This window comes from Solanum tuberosum, unplaced genomic scaffold (genome assembly GCF_000226075.1).
Source record: "Solanum tuberosum cultivar DM 1-3 516 R44 unplaced genomic scaffold, SolTub_3.0 scf00255, whole genome shotgun sequence".
Taxonomy (NCBI): Eukaryota; Viridiplantae; Streptophyta; class Magnoliopsida; order Solanales; family Solanaceae; genus Solanum; species Solanum tuberosum.
This window is the reverse complement of record NW_006239184.1, coordinates 161,803-180,824: the sequence shown is the minus strand read 5'-3', so window position 1 is coordinate 180,824 and position 19,022 is coordinate 161,803. Positions and strand designations below refer to the sequence as shown.

General features: G+C 34.5%; 3 protein-coding genes and 1 long non-coding RNA gene across 4 annotated transcripts in view; 1 reads left to right on the top strand and 3 right to left on the bottom strand.

Annotated features, from left to right (window-relative positions):
- Positions 1-1,084: 1,084 nt before the first annotated feature.
- Positions 1,085-2,181, bottom strand: LOC107062715 (uncharacterized). Its single transcript, XR_001474791.1, has 2 exons — positions 1,985-2,181; positions 1,085-1,142 (listed from the first exon to the last, which is right to left on the bottom strand). It is a non-coding gene; the product is annotated as an uncharacterized lncRNA (long non-coding RNA).
- Positions 2,182-2,730: 549 nt separating this feature from the next.
- LOC107062710 (uncharacterized) lies at positions 2,731-6,661 on the top strand. Its single transcript, XM_015313666.1, has 5 exons — positions 2,731-4,512; positions 4,863-4,999; positions 5,110-5,760; positions 5,857-5,947; positions 6,083-6,661. The coding sequence occupies exons 1-5, from the start codon at positions 2,731-2,733 to the stop codon at positions 6,659-6,661; spliced, it is 3,240 nt and encodes a 1,079-aa protein (XP_015169152.1).
- A 4,530-nt stretch (positions 6,662-11,191) lies between these two features.
- LOC102590236 (purine permease 3-like) lies at positions 11,192-13,813 on the bottom strand. Its single transcript, XM_006357861.2, has 2 exons — positions 13,107-13,813; positions 11,192-11,583 (listed from the first exon to the last, which is right to left on the bottom strand). Exons 1-2 carry the CDS (start codon positions 13,785-13,787, stop codon positions 11,239-11,241), a joined length of 1,026 nt encoding a protein of 341 aa, XP_006357923.1. The 5' UTR covers positions 13,788-13,813; the 3' UTR covers positions 11,192-11,238.
- Positions 13,814-17,645: 3,832 nt separating this feature from the next.
- The window catches only part of LOC102583238 (AT-hook motif nuclear-localized protein 3-like), a 5,933-nt gene continuing 4,556 nt past the window's right edge, over positions 17,646-19,022 (bottom strand). Inside the window, exons 4-5 of the mRNA XM_006357841.2 lie at positions 18,216-18,377; positions 17,646-18,141 (exon numbers count right to left, since the gene is read on the bottom strand). Of these exons, the coding sequence (XP_006357903.1) occupies positions 17,854-18,141; positions 18,216-18,377 (450 nt within the window). The 3' untranslated portion in view covers positions 17,646-17,853. The remainder of the gene's footprint in view (positions 18,142-18,215; positions 18,378-19,022) is intronic.

Sequence of the window (19,022 nt, the reverse complement as noted above, 5' to 3'; positions counted from 1 at the left end):
TTTTCGGGAGGCTTGGCAAGTAGCTCTTCTTTACTTTCGTTGGGGTAGAAGTTATTACATCGTAACTTTTATTTATGGGCCCTTCACCTCTCGCATAAAGATTGCATCACCCATTTAAATCCTATCTCATAATCAAACTCAAAATTCTGCTTCAAATATGTTTGTATTCATAAATCAGTACCTATTGAAAAAAGATAACATTATTTGAATGGCAATAAAGTTAGCTAGTTACCTCAATAAGTTGCCATTGTCGTTTTGTTTTTTCATGTGGTATCTTATCCCATCACTCAACTAATATGGGACAAAATACAAACATTTGAGAAAGTTTGCCAAGAAATCTCACAAGCAAATTTGAACCATTGTCACTTCCTTTTTCATCACCAAGTTCCACCATAATTTTTTAATTTTTTTCAAAGTTCCAAACTCGATCTGATTGCATCTTTTGAGTAGTAACTTCTCCGATTGAAGTATCTATCATTTTAACAAGCCATTAACACAAATGAAAAGTAATGATAACAACAAACTAATAATAAAGAATAAAAAGCAACAATCAACTCTAATATGAAATTACTTCTAATCTCTAATGTGGACAAGTAACGACTCATTTTTCACTTGGGAGCTAGCTCCAACAAAACTTGAAGAAGAAATTAAATTGCCATTACCGAGAGTAGGAGTTGTGATATTCTCATTCACAACTTGGTCATCTAGTTGATCAAAATTTAAGGAAGTTGTGCTATTGTTGTCAGCTTGTCGTCCTCGTAGGCTTTCTAACAATGATTGTGCTCTTACAACTAGAAAACCCAATAAAACTTAAAACAAGTAGTAACGTATTTGATCCCAGATAGGCACTGCTCTTTAATTTTTCAAATGTTGGACTTAAATTCATGTTCCTTATACAGAAACAAAGAACATGGTTTGAAATGCATTTGTTTTTTCATGTGGTATCTTATCCCATCACTCAACTAATATGGGACAAAATACAAACATTTGAGAAAGTTTGCCAAGAAATCTCACAAGCAAATTTGAACCATTGTCACTTCCTTTTTCATCACCAAGTTCCACCATAATTTTTTAATTTTTTTCAAAGTTCCAAACTCGATCTGATTGCATCTTTTGAGTAGTAACTTCTCCGATTGAAGTATCTATCATTTTAACAAGCCATTAACACAAATGAAAAGTAATGATAACAACAAACTAATAATAAAGAATAAAAAGCAACAATCAACTCTAATATGAAATTACTTCTAATCTCTAATGTGGACAAGTAACGACTCATTTTTCACTTGGGAGCTATCTCCAACAAAACTTGAAGAAGAAATTAAATTGCCATTACCGAGAGTAGGAGTTGTGATATTCTCATTCACAACTTGGTCATCTAGTTGATCAAAATTTAAGGAAGTTGTGCTATTGTTGTCAGCTTGTCGTCCTCGTAGGCTTTCTAACAATGATTGTGCTCTTACAACTAGAAAACCCAATAAAACTTAAAACAAGTAGTAACGTATTTGATCCCAGATAGGCACTGCTCTTTAATTTTTCAAATGTTGGACTTAAATTCATGTTCCTTATACAGAAACAAACAATAACTAGAACATGGTTTGAAATGCATAGAACAAAAAAAAGGAGATCTAATCCAGCAAAATTTCACACCTCTCAAGATTTATATATTAGTATATAGGTTATCGATTTATGGTAATAATTCCTCCAATGTATAATCTTATCTACAAAATTTGTGGTGAAAATATATCCATCAATCTTTCCAGAGGTGTGAGCATGATTTTTCCAACATAAATAAAGTAGGATGTATAACCTACCACTAAAATTTCTATTCTTTACAACAAGAAAACCCAATAAAAACACATCAAATTGCAGATTTCAAAAGCTCATAACTTCAATAAACAAAAACTTTATCCAAAACCCTACATTCAATTTTGAGTTTAAATACACTAGATTCCAAAGATTTGTTACTTGAACGAAGCAAACTTACCACATTACACAACTATTTGAAGCGGCTTTTGACAGAAATCGACTTTGAAGAAGAGAGTGGAATTTTGGGCAGAAATCGATTTAGATTTTGGGGGTTGGTTTTGGGTGAAGTGAGAGAAAAGAGAGTGAGTAGAGGGAAATAATAGAAAAAGAGGCAAATGAAAAAATAAAGGGAGGGAATGAAATTTTACCCGCCTATTTTAGCCACAGATGTTTAGCCACAGTTTGTACTATGTAGAGAATTTTTTATTTTTTAGCTAATTTTGCCACAATTTTTGCAACCGTGGCTAAAAGGCGATTTTTTGGTAGTGTAGGATTTCAATCACCAATTTCCACAAACTTCTCAAGAGTAACAGTTCATATTATTATGATTCAACAATTTAAGGGAGTCACTGAAGCACTTTGTTAAACCAAGAGGCAAGTTGATGTAACTACAGATGAGTTAGTAGTAACTCAAGTTGTTAAGAAGTGGTTAGAAGTTAGTTAGCTAGTGAGTTAGAGTGACAGCTAAGAGGTTTACTAATTGAAGCTTAATTCAGATTGTATAAATACTATTGATGTGTAACTGATTCAATAAGTTGGAATGTATGTGAATTGAGATTCTCTTTCAGCTTGTTCTCTTTTCTCTGCTTAGCTTCTAGAACATTCACAGCCATGAATGTTAACATGGTATGAGAGCCTCGATCAATAAGAAGGATCGTCTAAAGCTCAGTCCATCAATTTCAGCGTAGTAGGAAGATACAGATCATGGTGATGGATGGTGTAAACATTAATCCTGCGTTTTCTTCTGTTCTAGGCACAAATCGAACTGTGATTGATCACAATCACCCTCTGTTTCTACATCCAAATAATACTCCAGGTAGCTTTCTTGTTTCTCTTCAGCTCACTAGATCTGCAAATTATGCTCTGTGGAGCAGATCTATGAAATTAGGTCTGCTAGGAAAGAGTAAACTAGGATTTGTCGATGGAAGACACACTAAAGATAAGTTTGATGCATCCTTACATGATCAATGGGAGAAAGTGAATGCTTTAGTGTTGTCATGGATCATGAATGCTGTGAAATCTGATCTTCTAAGCAGCATTATCTATGCTTCGAATGCTCACAAGGTGTGGCTTGATTTACAGGAGAGATTTGATACTATTAATGGTTCTAGAATATTCTATCTTCATAGGGAGATTGTTACTCTTACACAAGGAACTCAGTATGTATCTGACTATTTCTCTAAAATGAGAACTCTCTGGGACAATTTGATGCACTCATGCCATGTCCAGGGTGTAATTATCCTGAATCTCGCAATTATTCTCAACACTGTGGCTATCAGAGACTTACAATTTCTCATGGGCCTTAATGAAACATATGCTCAATGTAGAAGTCAACTTCTAATGATGTCTCCGCTTCCTACTCTAAATAAGGCCTACTCACTGGTAATTAGTCAGGAAAGTCAGAGATCCATAGCTAGTTTATCACCAGTAAGTCAGGTAGTTGAGTCTATTGAAGGAACAGGCTTCTTTAGTCATAAAGGAGGAACTAGAGTAAATAATGGTAGGAATAACTACAGCGGAGGTAAGATGAATTCAAGGAGAAACTTTTCAGGAGGAGGCTCCAGTTATGGAGGAAACTACTCAGGCAGGATGCCTCCTGCCAGTGGAGTTAAACCACCAAAGAAGAGCTCAATAATATGTGAGTATTGCAACTATAATGGTCACACCAAAGAGCAGTGTTACAAACTGATTGGGTATCCACCTGAGTGGCCCTCATCTAAGAAGAAAGGAGTGTTTGCTAATCAAGTAGGAAGTTATGGTAAGTCTGAATCCGGAGTGAACTGTTCTAGTGATTCTGAGACAGCAACTCAATGCAATCTAGGAACCACTCAATCCAGTGCAGGTTCACATGGTTCACTTCCTCCATATTTCACTCAAAAGCAATACACTCAGATTATTCAGATGCTTAGCAAAGGTAATGAGTGGGAACCTTCCAATGCAGGTATACAGACTGCTTCATTTCCTAGTAATGTAGATACTAGTTGGATAATGGATACAGGTGCATCCAATCATATGACCTCAAATTATCATATGCTGTCTAATTATACTGAAGTTTCAAATCCTGAGAAGAGCAAGGTTATTCTACCTACAGGAGGGACAGTACAAGTATATCATACTGGAAGCTCCCATGTTTTAAATAATATGATCACTAATGTTCTGTTTCTACCAGATTTCCAGTTTAATTTGCTATCAGTTTCCAAGTTGACTAAGGAATTACAATGCTCTGTGGCATTTTTTCCTAACTTCTGCCTATTTCAGGATCTCTACACTGGCATAATGAAGGGGATTGGTAGAGAGAGTCAGGGGTTGTATGTGTTGAAGGATAAGGCTATCACTCAATCTCAACAATGTTTTTTTTATAGTTGTGCAAGTTCTGTTAACCAAAGGTCTCATTCTAGCAGTCTATGGCATAAACGATTAGGCCATGCTCCCCTGGAGGTGCTCAAGAAGCATGAGAGTCTTAAACATTTGGTCCTTGCAGATTATGTATGCATTGTTTGTCCTTTAGCTAAACACACAAAATTACCTTTCAGATTAGTAGGTCTAGTTCTAAGTCTTCCTTTGATATGTTGCATTGTGATATATGGGGTCCTTATAGAGTTCCCTCTCATAACAACAAAAGATACTTTCTCACTATTGTTGATGATCACACTAGATACACATGGTTGTTTCTGATGCAATTCAAGTCTGAAGCTATTGTTGTTCTAAGAGATTTTCTTACAAGAATAAAGAATTTGTTTTCTACTACTGTTAAGGTGTTAAGAACTGATAATGGTTGTGAATTTTTTAGCACTGAATTTTAACTTCTTATGTCTACTCTTGGCATTTTGCATTAGAGTTCCTGTGTCTACACCCCACAACAAAATGGGGTGGTAGAAAAAAAGCACAGAACTATCCTAAATGTAGCCATGTCCCTTAGGTTTCAGGTTGGAGTACCCTTGAAATTCTGGAGGGAATGTGTCACTACGGCTCTGTACATCATTAATATAGTGCCCTCAAAATTGTTACATTTCAAGTCCTCTTTTGAACTTCTCTACAACATCCTCCTTCCCTATCCCATTTAAGAGTGTTTGGTTGTTTAAGTTATGCCTCCACCATATCACTTTCAGATAAATTTGCTGCTCGAGCTACTCTTGGTGTCTTCATGGGATATTCCTCCACAAAAAAAGGCTACAACATCTATGATCTTCATTCTCAATCCTTCTTTGTCAGTCGAAATATAGTGTTTCATAAGTCCATATTTCCTTTCCTTCATACCAAGTCTCTTGGTTCTCCTATGTTTCCTGTTCTTCAATTCTCTCATCTGGAAGTTCAATCTAGTAGTCCATCTCCAAGCCCACCACCTCCTCAGCTTATTCCTCAGCCTCCACCACCAGTCCCATCACCAGTTGAACCAAGAAAATCTACCAGAAACAGACATCCTCCTAGATGGATGACTGATTTTGTTACTCTATCCTCTTACACTTGTTCATATCCCATGTCCTCATATGTCTCTTACTCTAATCTTTCACAGTCCTATCAGTATTCCCTACATGCCTACTCCTCTATTTCTGAACCTTCATCTTTCCAGCAAGCTTCCTCATATCCCTCTTGGGTACAGGATATGCAACTTGAAATAGATGCATTAGAATCCAATCACAACTGGTCTATTGTAGAACTTCCTCCTGGTAAGGTTCCTATTGGCTGTAAGTGGGTGTACAAGGTGAAATATAAATCTTCTAGTGAAGTGGAAAGGTACAAGGCTCGTTTGGTAGAAAAGGGTTATAGCTAGCAGGCTGGTATAGATTACTCTGAGACTTTTTCTCCTGTTGCAAAAATGGTAACATTCAGATCTTTAATAGCACTTGCAGCTTCCAAACAGTGGTGCATTTTTCAGATGGATGTCCATAATGCCTTTTTAAATGGTGAATTGGTAGAAGAGGTGTATATGCATATTCCTGAAAGGTTTTCCAGATAGGGGGAGTCTAAGATGGTTTGCAAACTTCATAAGTTGTTGTATGGACTTAAACAAGCTCCAAGACAATGGAATAAGAAATTGACTGATGCTCTTATTTAGATGGGATTCACTCAAAGTCACTATGACTACTCTTTGTTTACCAAGAAGTCAGGAGAAGAGTTAGTGATAAGTATAGTGTATGTAGATGACTTACTAGTTACTGGAAATAATCTGATCTTGATCAATAAAGCAAGGGAAGATTTGAAGCACAAATTCAAGATGAAAGATCTTGGAGAACGTAAGTTCTTTTTGGGGATTAAAGTAGCCAGATCACAAGAGGGAATCATGATATGCCAAAGAAAATATGCATTAGAGTTAGTTTCAGAAACTAGTTTGAGTGGATCAAAGCCAGTCAATGCACCACTTGAAGTTAATCAGAAATTGACTTATGTGGAATATGACAAAAATATATCTACCAAGACAGGACACAATGATGAAACTTTGAGAGATCCTACAGCATATCAAAGGCTAGTGGGGAAGCTTTTGTACCTAACAATGACCAGGTTGGACATAGCTTTTGCAGTTCAAGTCGTTAGCCAATATATGCATTGTCCAAAAAGATCTAATATGGAAGATGCACTGAGAGTTGTAAGATATATCAAGGGATCACCAGGAATTGGTGTACTGATGCCATCTTAAGCTACTAGTCAACTATTTGCCTATTGTGATTCAAATGGGGTGCTTATCTGGAAACAAGAAAACCTGTTACTGGGTATTTAGTGAAGTTTGGTGGAGCTGTAATATCCTGTAAGTCCAAGAAACAAGAAACTGTGTCAAGAAGTTCAGCTGAAGTTGAGTTCAGAAGCATGGTTGCTTGTACTGCAGAACTTGCTTGGCTGATAGGGCTGTTCAGAGAATTCGGAGTCCATATTAAACAACCTATAGACCTAATGTGTGATAGTAAAGTTGCAATTCAAATAGCAGCAAACCCTATATTACATGAAAGAACTAAACATATTGACATTGATTGTCACTTTGTAAGAGAAAGAATCACTCAAGGCATGATTAGAACTGATCATGTATCAACAGAAGAGCAACTAGCATACATACTTACAAAAGGCTTGGGAAGATCTCAACATGAATATTTAGTGAGTAAAATTGGACTTAAGAACCTGTTTCAACCATCAACTCGAGAGGGGTGTTAAACCAAGAGGCAAGTTGATGTAACTACAGATGAGTTAGTAGTAACTCAAGCTGTTAAGAAGTGGTTAGAAGTTAGTTAGCTAGTGAGTTAGAGTGACAGCTAAGAGGTTTACTAATTGAAGCTTAATTCAGATTGTATAAATACTATTGATATGTAACTGATTCAATAAGTTGGAATGTATGTGAATTGAGATTCTCTTTCAGCTTGTTCTTTTTTCTCTGCTTAGCTTCTAGAACATTCACAGCCATGAATGTTAACACACTTAAACTTACAGTTCACTCAAACTGTTCTCACTCTCCAAAAAGATAATCTCTCTTCTTTTTACAAACCTCACAATGATCACATCTTTAATAATGCTAAAAAGTATTACTACTCTATAATAATCCTATTACAAACTCAACAAAGACTAATAACCCTCATCTTTAAATATCCAAACATCACACAAAATAACTCACCAATTTACTCCAATTAGTGAACTCAATAAAGACTAATAACTCTAGTCTTTAACTAATCAAACTTTAATATTTAATAGTACAGACTCGAACACAACTCGTGAATCAGGTTTCAGTATTGATGTGATGAAGTCGTGCAGTTTTGCTCCAATGTGTTCTCAAGATGATGAATTTCATGAATATGCAATAGGTGTGACTCTCAATGATCTTTAGTTTATATATATGTATATATATATATATATATATATGCGTGCGTGTGTGTGTGCGTGTGCGTGTGCATGTGTGTTGCGCGCGCATGTGTGCGTGTGTGTGCGATCGTATGTGTGTTGGGATTTGTCATGACCTAGTATATCACATACTAGGACTTTTACTTCAAATTGGAGTTAGCCTCCTATAACAAATTTTTTTTATTACTTTCTTAAAAGAAATTTCATCCTATAAGGAAAATTTAACTCTTCTTTGAACTTTATTTTTGCTCTCTATTTTTTTATTTTGTTACTCCTTTATTTATTAGCTTCTTTGCTTCGTTATTTCAGCTATTTATTTGTTTTCTTATTCACTCTTTTATTTTTGCAATTTGTTTGTTTTCTTGTTTTTTGTAATTGCTCATATTTGTATAGACTATTTGTATTTACATCTAGAGATCTTGTTCACCTGATAGAGTATACATAAGACAACAAGTAGTAAATAAGGTTCACTTTTTCAACTATCAAAATTACTCCTATAATATTAAAATCCTTATACTTTACAAAATCATCTTAAAGCACTTAGGTGAGGTCGAAAATCAACTTACGTCAAAGTCTAAGTTGAGAGTGTGGTGAGCATTGAGTAGATCTTGGAATTGATAGTGAAAAGAGCTAGACGTCAGTCACTTTCTTCTTGAGCATACTAGTTGTAAATTGAGGAACCCACTCTTTTTATTTACGTGTGTGTCTAAATGAGTGGTTCCTACTATTGAGGTCGAAAGAGAAAATTGTCAAGTGGGCATTTGAAAAAATATATTCACTCACTATAGTCAAATGATACCCTATCATGTCCTTTGCCTACATTACAAGTCGATAAAAGTCCTTTGATCTCTTGTCTAGCGTGTTTCATTGTGATTTAATATGTACATTTGATCATCTTTGTAAGTGTGAGTGATTCAATTTGATTTCTTTGTAAGAATGAAACATATTTCTTTTGTGTGAGGGCACTTGAGTTGCATTCTTCTAACACTTTGTTGAATCTTGATTAGCATTTGTGCTCATATACATAGATTAGTAATGGTTTGTCAAGGTGTGAAGCTAGTATTTCATAACTTGAGTGTGTGATCATCTTGGTTTAAGACAATTATTTTGAAAATCATGTGGGCTATAGCTATTATAAGCACAAAAAAGCATGCATGCAAGCTCCGATCGATGGAGTACTATTTATAAACATCGTGGTTTAATATAAGTCTGATCCATCGCCTAAGGATTGGAGTTTGGCGCATTACCAAACTGCTTAAGGCTCACCAAAGTTAACAGCTGCAATCACTCATGTGCATCAAATTAGATTGGCGACATAAACGTCCACTTGGCGTAGCGCCCAAACAACATTTCATCGCTTTTGGAGAAAACCAAAAGCACAATGCAAAACGATGGAGTAAAAGATGAGTTCGGTGGCTGATCGAGATCGCCAAAGTGGTATCGAATAATTTCTAAATATTTTTTTCTTTGGAAATTTTGGGACGTGAAATACACACTTTTCATATTTCAGAACATTCTCTGCAATTTTTGAGATTTTGGAAAAGCTTGTGGCAGAAGTACCTAGGTTTGGAGTAGAAATCTTGTCTTATCTACATTTGATCTAAGACAATTAAATCTAAGGCTATTATGGATGAAGAACTTGATAATCTAATATTTTTTTTAGTTATGTCTAGTTAATCCCCCAATTCTTAGGGGTGTATAGTGTGTGAATTATAAATTATGATTGAGTATTAATTAATTACTTTTTAAATGTTTATTTGAATTGAGATTAGCTATTTCTTCATGTTTTCATCTATAATTAGAGGTTGCAAACTCTAATTTACTTTAGATCTCTTATGTTGTTTGTAAGAGAAGATAATAGTGAGAAGACTTGATCGACGATTACTTGATTTTATTCGATTAGTAGCTGAATCTAGAAGTAATTTGGCTAAGTCAGAGTAATATATTGTTTTGTATTATTTACACATTGGGGTTTGTAATGTGAAATTTGATCATTGATTAGCAAATAGTAGTCATTAACACCTATAATCTAGCTTATCAATGATTCTCAACTAATTGAAGCAAAGCTAATTACCCAATTACTTGATTATAATTCATACATGCATATCCCTAGAAATCTTTGCTACTCCCTCCGTTTCACAAAGAATGGTCTAGTTTGACTTGGCACGGAGTTTAAGAAACTAAAGAAGACTTTTGAATCTTGTGGTCCTAAATTAAAGTTATGTCAAATGTACAAAATTGCCCTGTAATTTTGTGGCCTTAAACATGTCACGTGAAAAACTGAAATTAAAATGTTACCAAAAAAAAGAAAGTGGTCATTCTTTTTGAAACAGACTAAAAAGGAAAGGAGGTCATTCTTTTTTAAACGAAGGGAGTAATAAACAACTCCCATTTCTTTAAGTTGAGTGCAATTGATTGATTGATCGTTAAATTAGAACAAATCATCGTTTATATTTTTTTTATTTAAAAAAATCATTTATTTTTATTGTAATTTTTATCAATGTGTGAATCATCAATGGTTTGAACACATTATAAGTTGAATTGTATTGGTTCATTCTCTATGGGATTGACCTTACCAATTCTTAATTAGGTTAAAATATTAAATACACATAACAATTTTGTGAGGTATAGTTGAGCTTTATCACCTAGCAAAAGCTATACACATTAAGATTGGTATTGAATGGTGTCTTAACAATGAGGTGAGAAAGTTGATGATCGAAAGTGATTCCCAATTGATTGTACAATGAATCATGGATAAATTATCCCCACCTTGAAACTAATTACTAGACATAGTATAATCCAAGACATCTAAGAAAGGTTGAAAAGCTTACAAGTTTATATCATCCAACACTGTTATAGGGAGGGTAGCAAATATTTTGACCAATATATAACGCCACTCAATATAGGAGTAGCTCCTGGTTTAATAGCCCCTCTCAACTCTCCTTGGGAGATTAGATAATGAGAAATTTATTATCTAGATAGAATGTTTCTGATCTCTTCTGCTCGAATAAAGAATTTCTATAATACTAACTTAATTCTCTGATGATAGGAAATTGGATAACATTTTTACATTTGGTGATCCTTGACAACTTTATATAGCTAACATTTTTATGGGAGCACATCCACTCATTTAAGTATATATTTGAATTAGTCATGTGACGAGTGACGACTAATCTATTTAATTTTATTTGTCAGATTAGATTATGTTGTTAGATTAGTTTCTTAAATTTATTTGCTCTCGTTTTCAATATCTTTAAAATTATGAGGGAAATTCAAATAACCCGAGAAGAGAAGAAAAAAAAAATTCAAAAAAAGTACTAATACACAAGTCTACGTACATCTAATTATCACAATCAATATCAATTCCATTTGTTTAATAAACACTATTTATAATCATGGGGTACAATTAGTTTTATCAATCATCTCTATTGCCGGTGATTGATTACTATTTTCTGTCTTGTTATAATCACCATAAAAGTATGAAGCAAATCCCCATAGAGAAAGGGCAAGAGAAACTCCTTTTTCTGCATTGAATTTTTCGCCATAAAGGAAAACAGCTAAAACTTCAGTGAGAGGAAGTAGAACTGATAATAAAATGCCACATACCAAAGAAGAAGCAGAATAGATGACTCCAATGGACCCTAAGAAGTAGAATTGCAGAATTATTGCACTCCATATTATCACAATATAATATTTGTCTTCTCCAAGTTCAAATGTTTTCGCCTCCCTTGAAATTGCCTGCCAAGTATATATGTTTTACACCCTTAAAAAAATATATATATAAATTTTGAACCCATATTAATTGCGCATTTCAATGTGTTTTTTGTATTCCCTGAATAGTAGTAATAATTTAGATAGGTGAAAAAATAACAAATAGTTATGATATGAAATTCGTGAAAAATAACTATTGAGATCTCTTGTTGGCCCTTATTCCATATTAAATTACTATTAAGTATATATCTTTCGATTTTTTTACTGTATGATTTATCGGCTTCTGCATACCTTGTTATTTCGATCTAAATATAAACTATATTATAGCAAATTATTTAATGTATTTATCAAATGACCAATTATTTTTATTATATAAATGTACATAATATAAATTAAAGTAACTTGGTTACATAAATATTATATATATTACTAGGGAGTTGGCTCCCCTCCATTACACTTTTCCTCTATTTGTCAAATACAGAGACATATGTCCTATTCAATTTTTAAAGGTCAAGATTATATTATATTAATAAGTATTATAAACATAGTTAAGTCAATAAATTTTGAAAACCTATTCTTCAATAAGAACAAGATATTCATCATTAATTTATTATCCACTAATATCATTATTTTCATCTTATATATTTTTTATTTAAATATTAAACTATACAGTATTTAAGATGAGAATCGACTAAATATTTTTTTATGCCAATAAACTTTATTCTTGAAATATTATGTTGAGAAACAAAAAAGAAGGCAAAAATTTGTCAATATCGACAACAATCATAAAATAAAAGAGCAAGAAATAAAAATAAAAAAATAAAAAGACGAGATGTATCAAGATTACAGATGTGAAATATCAAAATTCTAAAGTTTAGGAAAAAGTGTAGCTACTGTGTTTGAAGGGGGGGAAAAAAGAAAAAAATATGTTTTTAAAAAATATTCTTTCATCTTCTTCTTCTTCTATTTTTATTTTTTTTTTATTTTGAAAACATTATTTTAAAGCCAAAATATTTTTGAAGACTAGTATTATTTATCACGCTAAATAAGAATATCGTTAGTTCATGTTCTACTTTTTAATATTTGAATATCAAATTTGTGGGAAATATTTTGCTCTTATCAAATTTGGAGGATAGTTTTTAAAAAATTTGTTCACTTACCTATGGTTATAATATAATCTTGACCTTTAAAGATTGAATATGACATATATCTGTCATCTAAAAGTGTACTTGGCGAAATTGAGAAAAATTGTAATGACGAATATGATACATGTCTTTCAAAATAGACTGAATGATGGGTCAAATGTTATTTGTGTTAAATGAGTTGGATTAAGATGAGCTAAAAATTCGATTGTGCCTAAATTTTAATTTCTTTATTTGTTCTTTTATGAATTTTTGAGTACCTAGTTGGCTATATTTCTTTATTTAAAAAGATTTTTATAGTTCAAACTGGATATATCATGATCACCATTTTTAAATGAATGAATCATGTTTTATGGGCTGATAAATATGAACATAATATTCAAATTGAGGGAAGAGAAAGAGAGAGACCTGAAAGTCTTTGTTTATGATCATTCCAATTGTTGCAAGCACAGTAGCAACAAAGCAATAGAGTGTTTGAAACTCCAATACAAATGTGTAAGTGATAGTTTGTTGTGTCTTTTTATATATCAACTCCACCAAAGGAAAAATAAGGCCAGTCAATGCAGCAGATGCCAGGGTCATGACAAATCCTAATATATACTCTTTCCTTGGCTCTCCCTCCGGTTGATCACCACCGGAGCGTAGAGCCAAAACCACTGCGCCAGTCGTCAACAAAAACACAGAGTTTACCGAGTAAGGAGTGAACTTCAGCTTCACTATAAGGAAAGCAAAGAAGGCAGTGAAAGCAAGTTGCGTTGCAAAAAGAAGTCCGCTAGTGGAGACGGGTAATTTTCCTATGCCATAAGCGTAGAAATAGTTTGTAAATCCTTGAAGGATTCCGATCCCAATAGTCGCCATGAAAATTCGGGGAGTCATCAGAATGAGCTTGGTAGTACTATTATTTTTGCGACGATAGAAATAGGAAATGACTAAAGGGATGAAATTGATTGGCCAAGCAGCAGTTTGTAGCCAGCTTGATAGCCAAATTCTTTTGCCTCCTTTAATGAAGTAAAGGCGCATGACCAAAGGGCCACCACAGGTTCCTACAGCTAGAATTATACAGTTGATGACTAGAAGAACTTTCTTCATTTTTTTAGCTTACTTGAGGTTCTATAATTTCCTATATATGGAGGATTGAAGTTCTTTTTCTCTAGTCATTACTCATTTATAAAGTATGCTATTGTGACTATTGGCATATACTATACGGAGTGTATTATGTGTGACCAATGTCCAATGGCCCACAATATGGGACCTGTGCGGCTAATGATTACATAAGAAAGTTCCTCTATGTACTATCATGGCCATGTGCTCAACTACATAGTCTATTCATCTCAGGAGACTGGTGAATCAGTATAGGGAGAAAAAGAACTTAGGTGTTTATCAACCTAGAAAAGACTTACGATAAAGTCTCTAGAAAAGTTATATGGAGGTGCTTGTACAGGCTAGAGGTGTATTTGTGTGGATCGATTATGGACATGTACAATTGTTGAAATGTATGCGTCCACTCTAGATCAGAGGACCAGGTCCTTTATACAGTTAAAATGCAGAAAGTAAATAACTAGAAGTAAAATAGATACACGAGATTTTACGTGAAAACCTCCTTACTCAAGGGAGTAAAACCACGACCTGACACAGAGGATTTTCGACTGCCTTCACTAATCTCCAAGCAAAAGTGAATACAGATTTCAACTACACCAATGAGATTAAACTCTTAACCTCACACTAAGTAATACGCCTATTACTTACTAAGCCTAAGCAATGCATTCATTGCCCACTATATTAACTATCACTAATTAATATAGACTTCAAATAGTAAGACACAAAGTTAACTTTAACAATGTTCTTACACTGATTCACACACGAGTTTGAAACGTTTCTTATAAGAATGAAACGAATCCTACAAGTTTAGCTCAATACAAGCATTCAAACACAACAGCACACACAGATAGCATTTCTTCAGTTGATCAGGTCCCTTGATGTATATTTTGTATTTTGAAGCTTGGTTTCTCTCTCTTTGAATGAACGAATGTTCAAGTTGTTTGTCACTTTGAATATATCAATCAAGAAGACTTGTGGACCAACGGAGAAGCAACCTCGTCCGTTCCTATTGGTAAAGTACGCTAACGCTTTACCAACATCCTGACAAGACAGCTTTACAGTTGTACACCATTTTGAACCTGGACGAGAGCACTTTGCCAGGGACCCGGTCCCTGCATTTGTGAGCATCATCAAAACACCTAGAATACAACATATGGAGCCAAAAATAGTGGGAGGGGACTCGGAACACTTTCCTACTTTGATGGGGTAGAACCAAGGATCAACCCTTAGCCCTTTATTTTATTCGTCTTCGTGACGGATGTATTGACTTGGCAAAATTAAGGTGAGGTGATATGATGTATGTTTTTAGCAGATGACGTAGTTTTGACTGATGAGACTCGTGAATGAGTTATACTAAGTGGGAGATTTGGAGACAAACCTTGGAGTCTAAAGGGTTTAGGTTGAACAAGACCAAGATTGAATACATGGAGTGCAAGTTCAGTGAGATGACTCATGAAACGGATGTGTAAGTGAGATATATAGGTCATCCAAAAAAGAGATAGTTTCAAGTATCTTGAGTCTATTTTTAAAGGAGATGAAGAGATATACGAGAATGACACTGACCATAGTGGTGCAGGGTTGATTAAATGGAGGCTTGCATTCAGAGTCTTGTGTGATAAGAAGGTGTCACCTAAACTTAAAGGCAAGTTCTATAGATTCATGGTCAGACCTATTGGCACAGTGTTGTCCAGACAAGAACTCTCACATTAAGAAGATTAAGGTGGCGAAGGTGATGATTTTGCGATGGATGTGTGAGTTCACTAGGAGGGATAGGATTAATAATGGGTATATTTGAGACATGGTGACAGTGACTTTGATGGAAAATAAGATGCGGAAATCAAAATTGAGATGGTTCGGGCATGTGATGAGAAGATGCACATATGCTCTAGTGAGGAGGTGTGAGAGATTGTCTAGGGATTAATTTCGTAGATGTAGAGGTAGAACTATTGGAGGAAAGTGATTGGACAAGATATGACGCAATTGCGACTTATTAGTGTAGAAGGTTAGTAGGTAGGAGTGTGTTCATGCTAATAAGTAGAAGTGCATTGTGTTGGTGCTCTTACTAGTAGTCTTAGTGCTATGTTTATAGTCTCTTGTTCTTTGATTTTGTTGATATTTATTGTATCGTGTAATTCAATTGTAGTATTATTTAGTTGTAAGTTACTAAATAATTGTTTTGTTACTACCTATTGTCTTTTGTACTTCCATTACGTCTTTTTCTAGTCTGGCTTTGTCTTAAGCTAAGGGTCTATCGGAAACAACCTCACCTTTGAGGTAGAGAGAAGGTTTTCGTACACTCTACCTTCCTTAGATCTTACTCTATGAGATTACACTGGGTATGTTGATGTTGTAGGTGTATCCCACTACACCAAAAATGATTTTTACAAGCAATCAATTAATGGAAATAGTTTAATTGTCGTTAAATATATATATATATATATATATTTAACGACAATTAAACTATTTCCATTAATTGATTGCTTGTAAAAATCATTTTTGGTGTAGTGGGATACACCTACAACATCAACATACCCAGTGTAATCTCATAGAGTAAGATCTAAGGAAGGTAGAGTGTACGAAAACCTTCTCTCTACCTCAAAGGTGAGGTTGTTTCCGATAGACCCTTAGCTTAAGACAAAGCCAGACTAGAAAAAGACGTAATGGAAGTACAAAAGACAATAGGTAGTAACAAAACAATTATTTAGTAACCTCTTTGTAAATGTCTCTAAAGGCTATATCGACATTGGATCCAAGAACAATTAACAAATGTCGATAAAGGTTTTAGCACTCTTTGTTAATGTGCATATTTTTGCCGCTAAAAGCTATTTTTATTATAATATCATCATCTTAGTGTTGTTTTTATCTCGCCCTTCGAGCTTCTTCTTTTTGCTCTCTTGATGAGTCGAAGTTCCGAACCCACAATCTTAGCTCTTAGGATTAGAGGTGCATGGAAGATGTTTATCACTTGAACATAAACCCCTCTTGACAAAACAAAAAACGAGTATATCTATGTATCCTACATATTTTGTTTTATTTTTTGCCCGAACAAACGTATTAATTATATTAGTTACGTAACTACATTATCCTGTATATTACAAGAATGACTAGGCATAAAAACAAATTGCAACAATTGAATATAGATCATGAGCATTTTATGATTAAAGTAACTAATCATGCATAATAAAATAGGCAGGTGGAGTCGCTAATTTTTTATTAGAACCTTTCATTGTCATATATGTGTAAGGATTAGTTTTAGAACGCATGATTTATGCCAGCTTTTGTTCTTATGCAACTTTTTAGGCCAATGAAATCCTGCCTCCGTCACTAAATAATTATCTGATTTGCTTTTCAATAAATTAAACATCTAAAATCACAATCTTGGGTGATTATTCTGCAATAATTTCTTGTCCAATTCTCCTGACTTGTTGTAAAACGAAACTTATGATATTGTAATCAAATGTAGACATTTGGTAGCAGGTGCAGATGCAGTGATAAACAGGTAGGTCGTATTGGATATGAATAGATCAAAAATGTGTGAAATAAAATATCAGACTTGATCAAATTTAACACGACTAAAAAATAGGTTAATCGACGGATAAGACGAATAATATGGATATCATGACTTCAGGAAATAATCAGGTGAGAACACAAAGGTAAAAGTCAAAATAAGCTTAAACTCTCAAAAAAAAATATTATAAAAAGATTTTTTTTTAAATTAACTAAAGGAGTTCAATTTCACACTAATTTCATGTTATGATGCGTTTATTATGAAAATTTACTTCTAGTTGTGAGTAATTCGTGCAAAAACTTGCACAACTTCCACATCATATCACAGAAGACAGAAAACAGTAATATAACAGCTTCTACTGGCCGAAAGTCCAATGCCAACCAACAAAAAGTGTAACTTCTAGGTTAAAAATCGACACAAATTATGCCTTAGTACATCCTACACTTCAATATTTAGCGCGCAAGGGGATGGTAAGACTAAAGTTCCAACTAGGCCAAAAAAAAATATGCCAATAAGGTACAGGAATACACCATAATACATCAGATTAAATTAAGATGATGGACTTTGCTCGTTAGATTCCTCTTCAGGCATAGAAATGTTGTTTTCTAATGCAGAGATTCTTGAGTTATGTATGGAGTTCAGTGATACTGTGTTATCACCAGGAAAGGGAATCGGAGAAGTAAAATTAGTACTTGGCCCAGTGTAAGCTCCATCAGTTCGTTCTGCATAAATTTGATTCGTGGGAATAGCAGTTGAAAAAGTAGCTGCATGCTCTAACCTTTGCTTCTTGGGATTCTGCTCTTGCTGGTGACCAGGAATAAAGCTTCCAACGACAACCTGATGAACTCAAACTGTTCAGATTGTATTTCAAGTAAAGTTGAGCTAAGTTCATCGAGTACTTCGATTCTAACCTGAACAGGACCAGCTGCCATAAACACACCTGCAAGGCCACCTCCAAAAACTCGACCATCAGGACCTGAGAGACACACACTCATCCCACCAGATCTGCTTTTTGTTACTCCGGTATCACTAGACATATACGATCCTGTCAGAGAGAGAATTTCAAAACAACCCTGCAGAAAGCATTTAATCATCATCCATAAGTTAGAAGGCAGCATCTAAGAAAGAAAGATAGCCTACAACTATTTCATTGGATTGGTTCTAATGTGAGGTAAAAGGACGATACTTCTCTATACAGACAATAGAAGTTAAGTACGTAGTATGTGTCACCAAAGATGGCAAGGATGCCTGAACTCTAAATTTTACATGTGACTGGCAGTTACCTATACAAGAATGTTCAAACTGCAGGGGAAAAGATATAAGAGGAGGCAGAGTGCCTTGGCAAAACAACAAATTTCTCCGTATCGACTGTATGTACAAGGCAAAAGGAAATCAGAGCTTCAAGACAGCAGCAAAGCCTCTTTACGATGCAGCGTAAGGCTGTATGGATCTATGAATTCCCAGATACCAAACACTTGGGGGTATCTTGGTATGCTGGACAAGCATAGATGGTCTTAGGATAAAATTTGGCACTATCCTAACTCTTATACCTTGTTTGGCTACTAATCCTGGGATAAGTTATACCAAAAATAATAGTAACAGGATTATTTATCCCAGGATAAAACAATGAAAATGACAAAAATAGCCATGAAGTACCTCAAATCTTTTTTCTACTACATAAGGTGTGTGTGTGTGTGTGTGGGGGGGGGGGGGGGGGG

Bases quoted from the DNA above. Each gene is read 5' to 3' on its own strand.
- LOC102590236 (XM_006357861.2), bottom strand. From the start codon at position 13,787: ATGAAGAAAGTTCTTCTAGTCATCAACTGTATAATTCTAGCTGTAGGA. The intron at 11,584-13,106 runs GTCTCTCTCTTT...TATACTTGGCAG, and splicing joins TCATAAACAAAGACTTTCAG to GCAATTTCAAGGGAGGCGAA.
- LOC107062710 (XM_015313666.1), top strand. From the start codon at position 2,731: ATGGTGATGGATGGTGTAAACATTAATCCTGCGTTTTCTTCTGTTCTA. The intron at 5,761-5,856 runs GTACAAGGCTCG...GGTAACATTCAG, and splicing joins TCTTCTAGTGAAGTGGAAAG to ATCTTTAATAGCACTTGCAG. The intron at 5,948-6,082 runs GTGTATATGCAT...GCTCTTATTTAG, and splicing joins ATGGTGAATTGGTAGAAGAG to ATGGGATTCACTCAAAGTCA.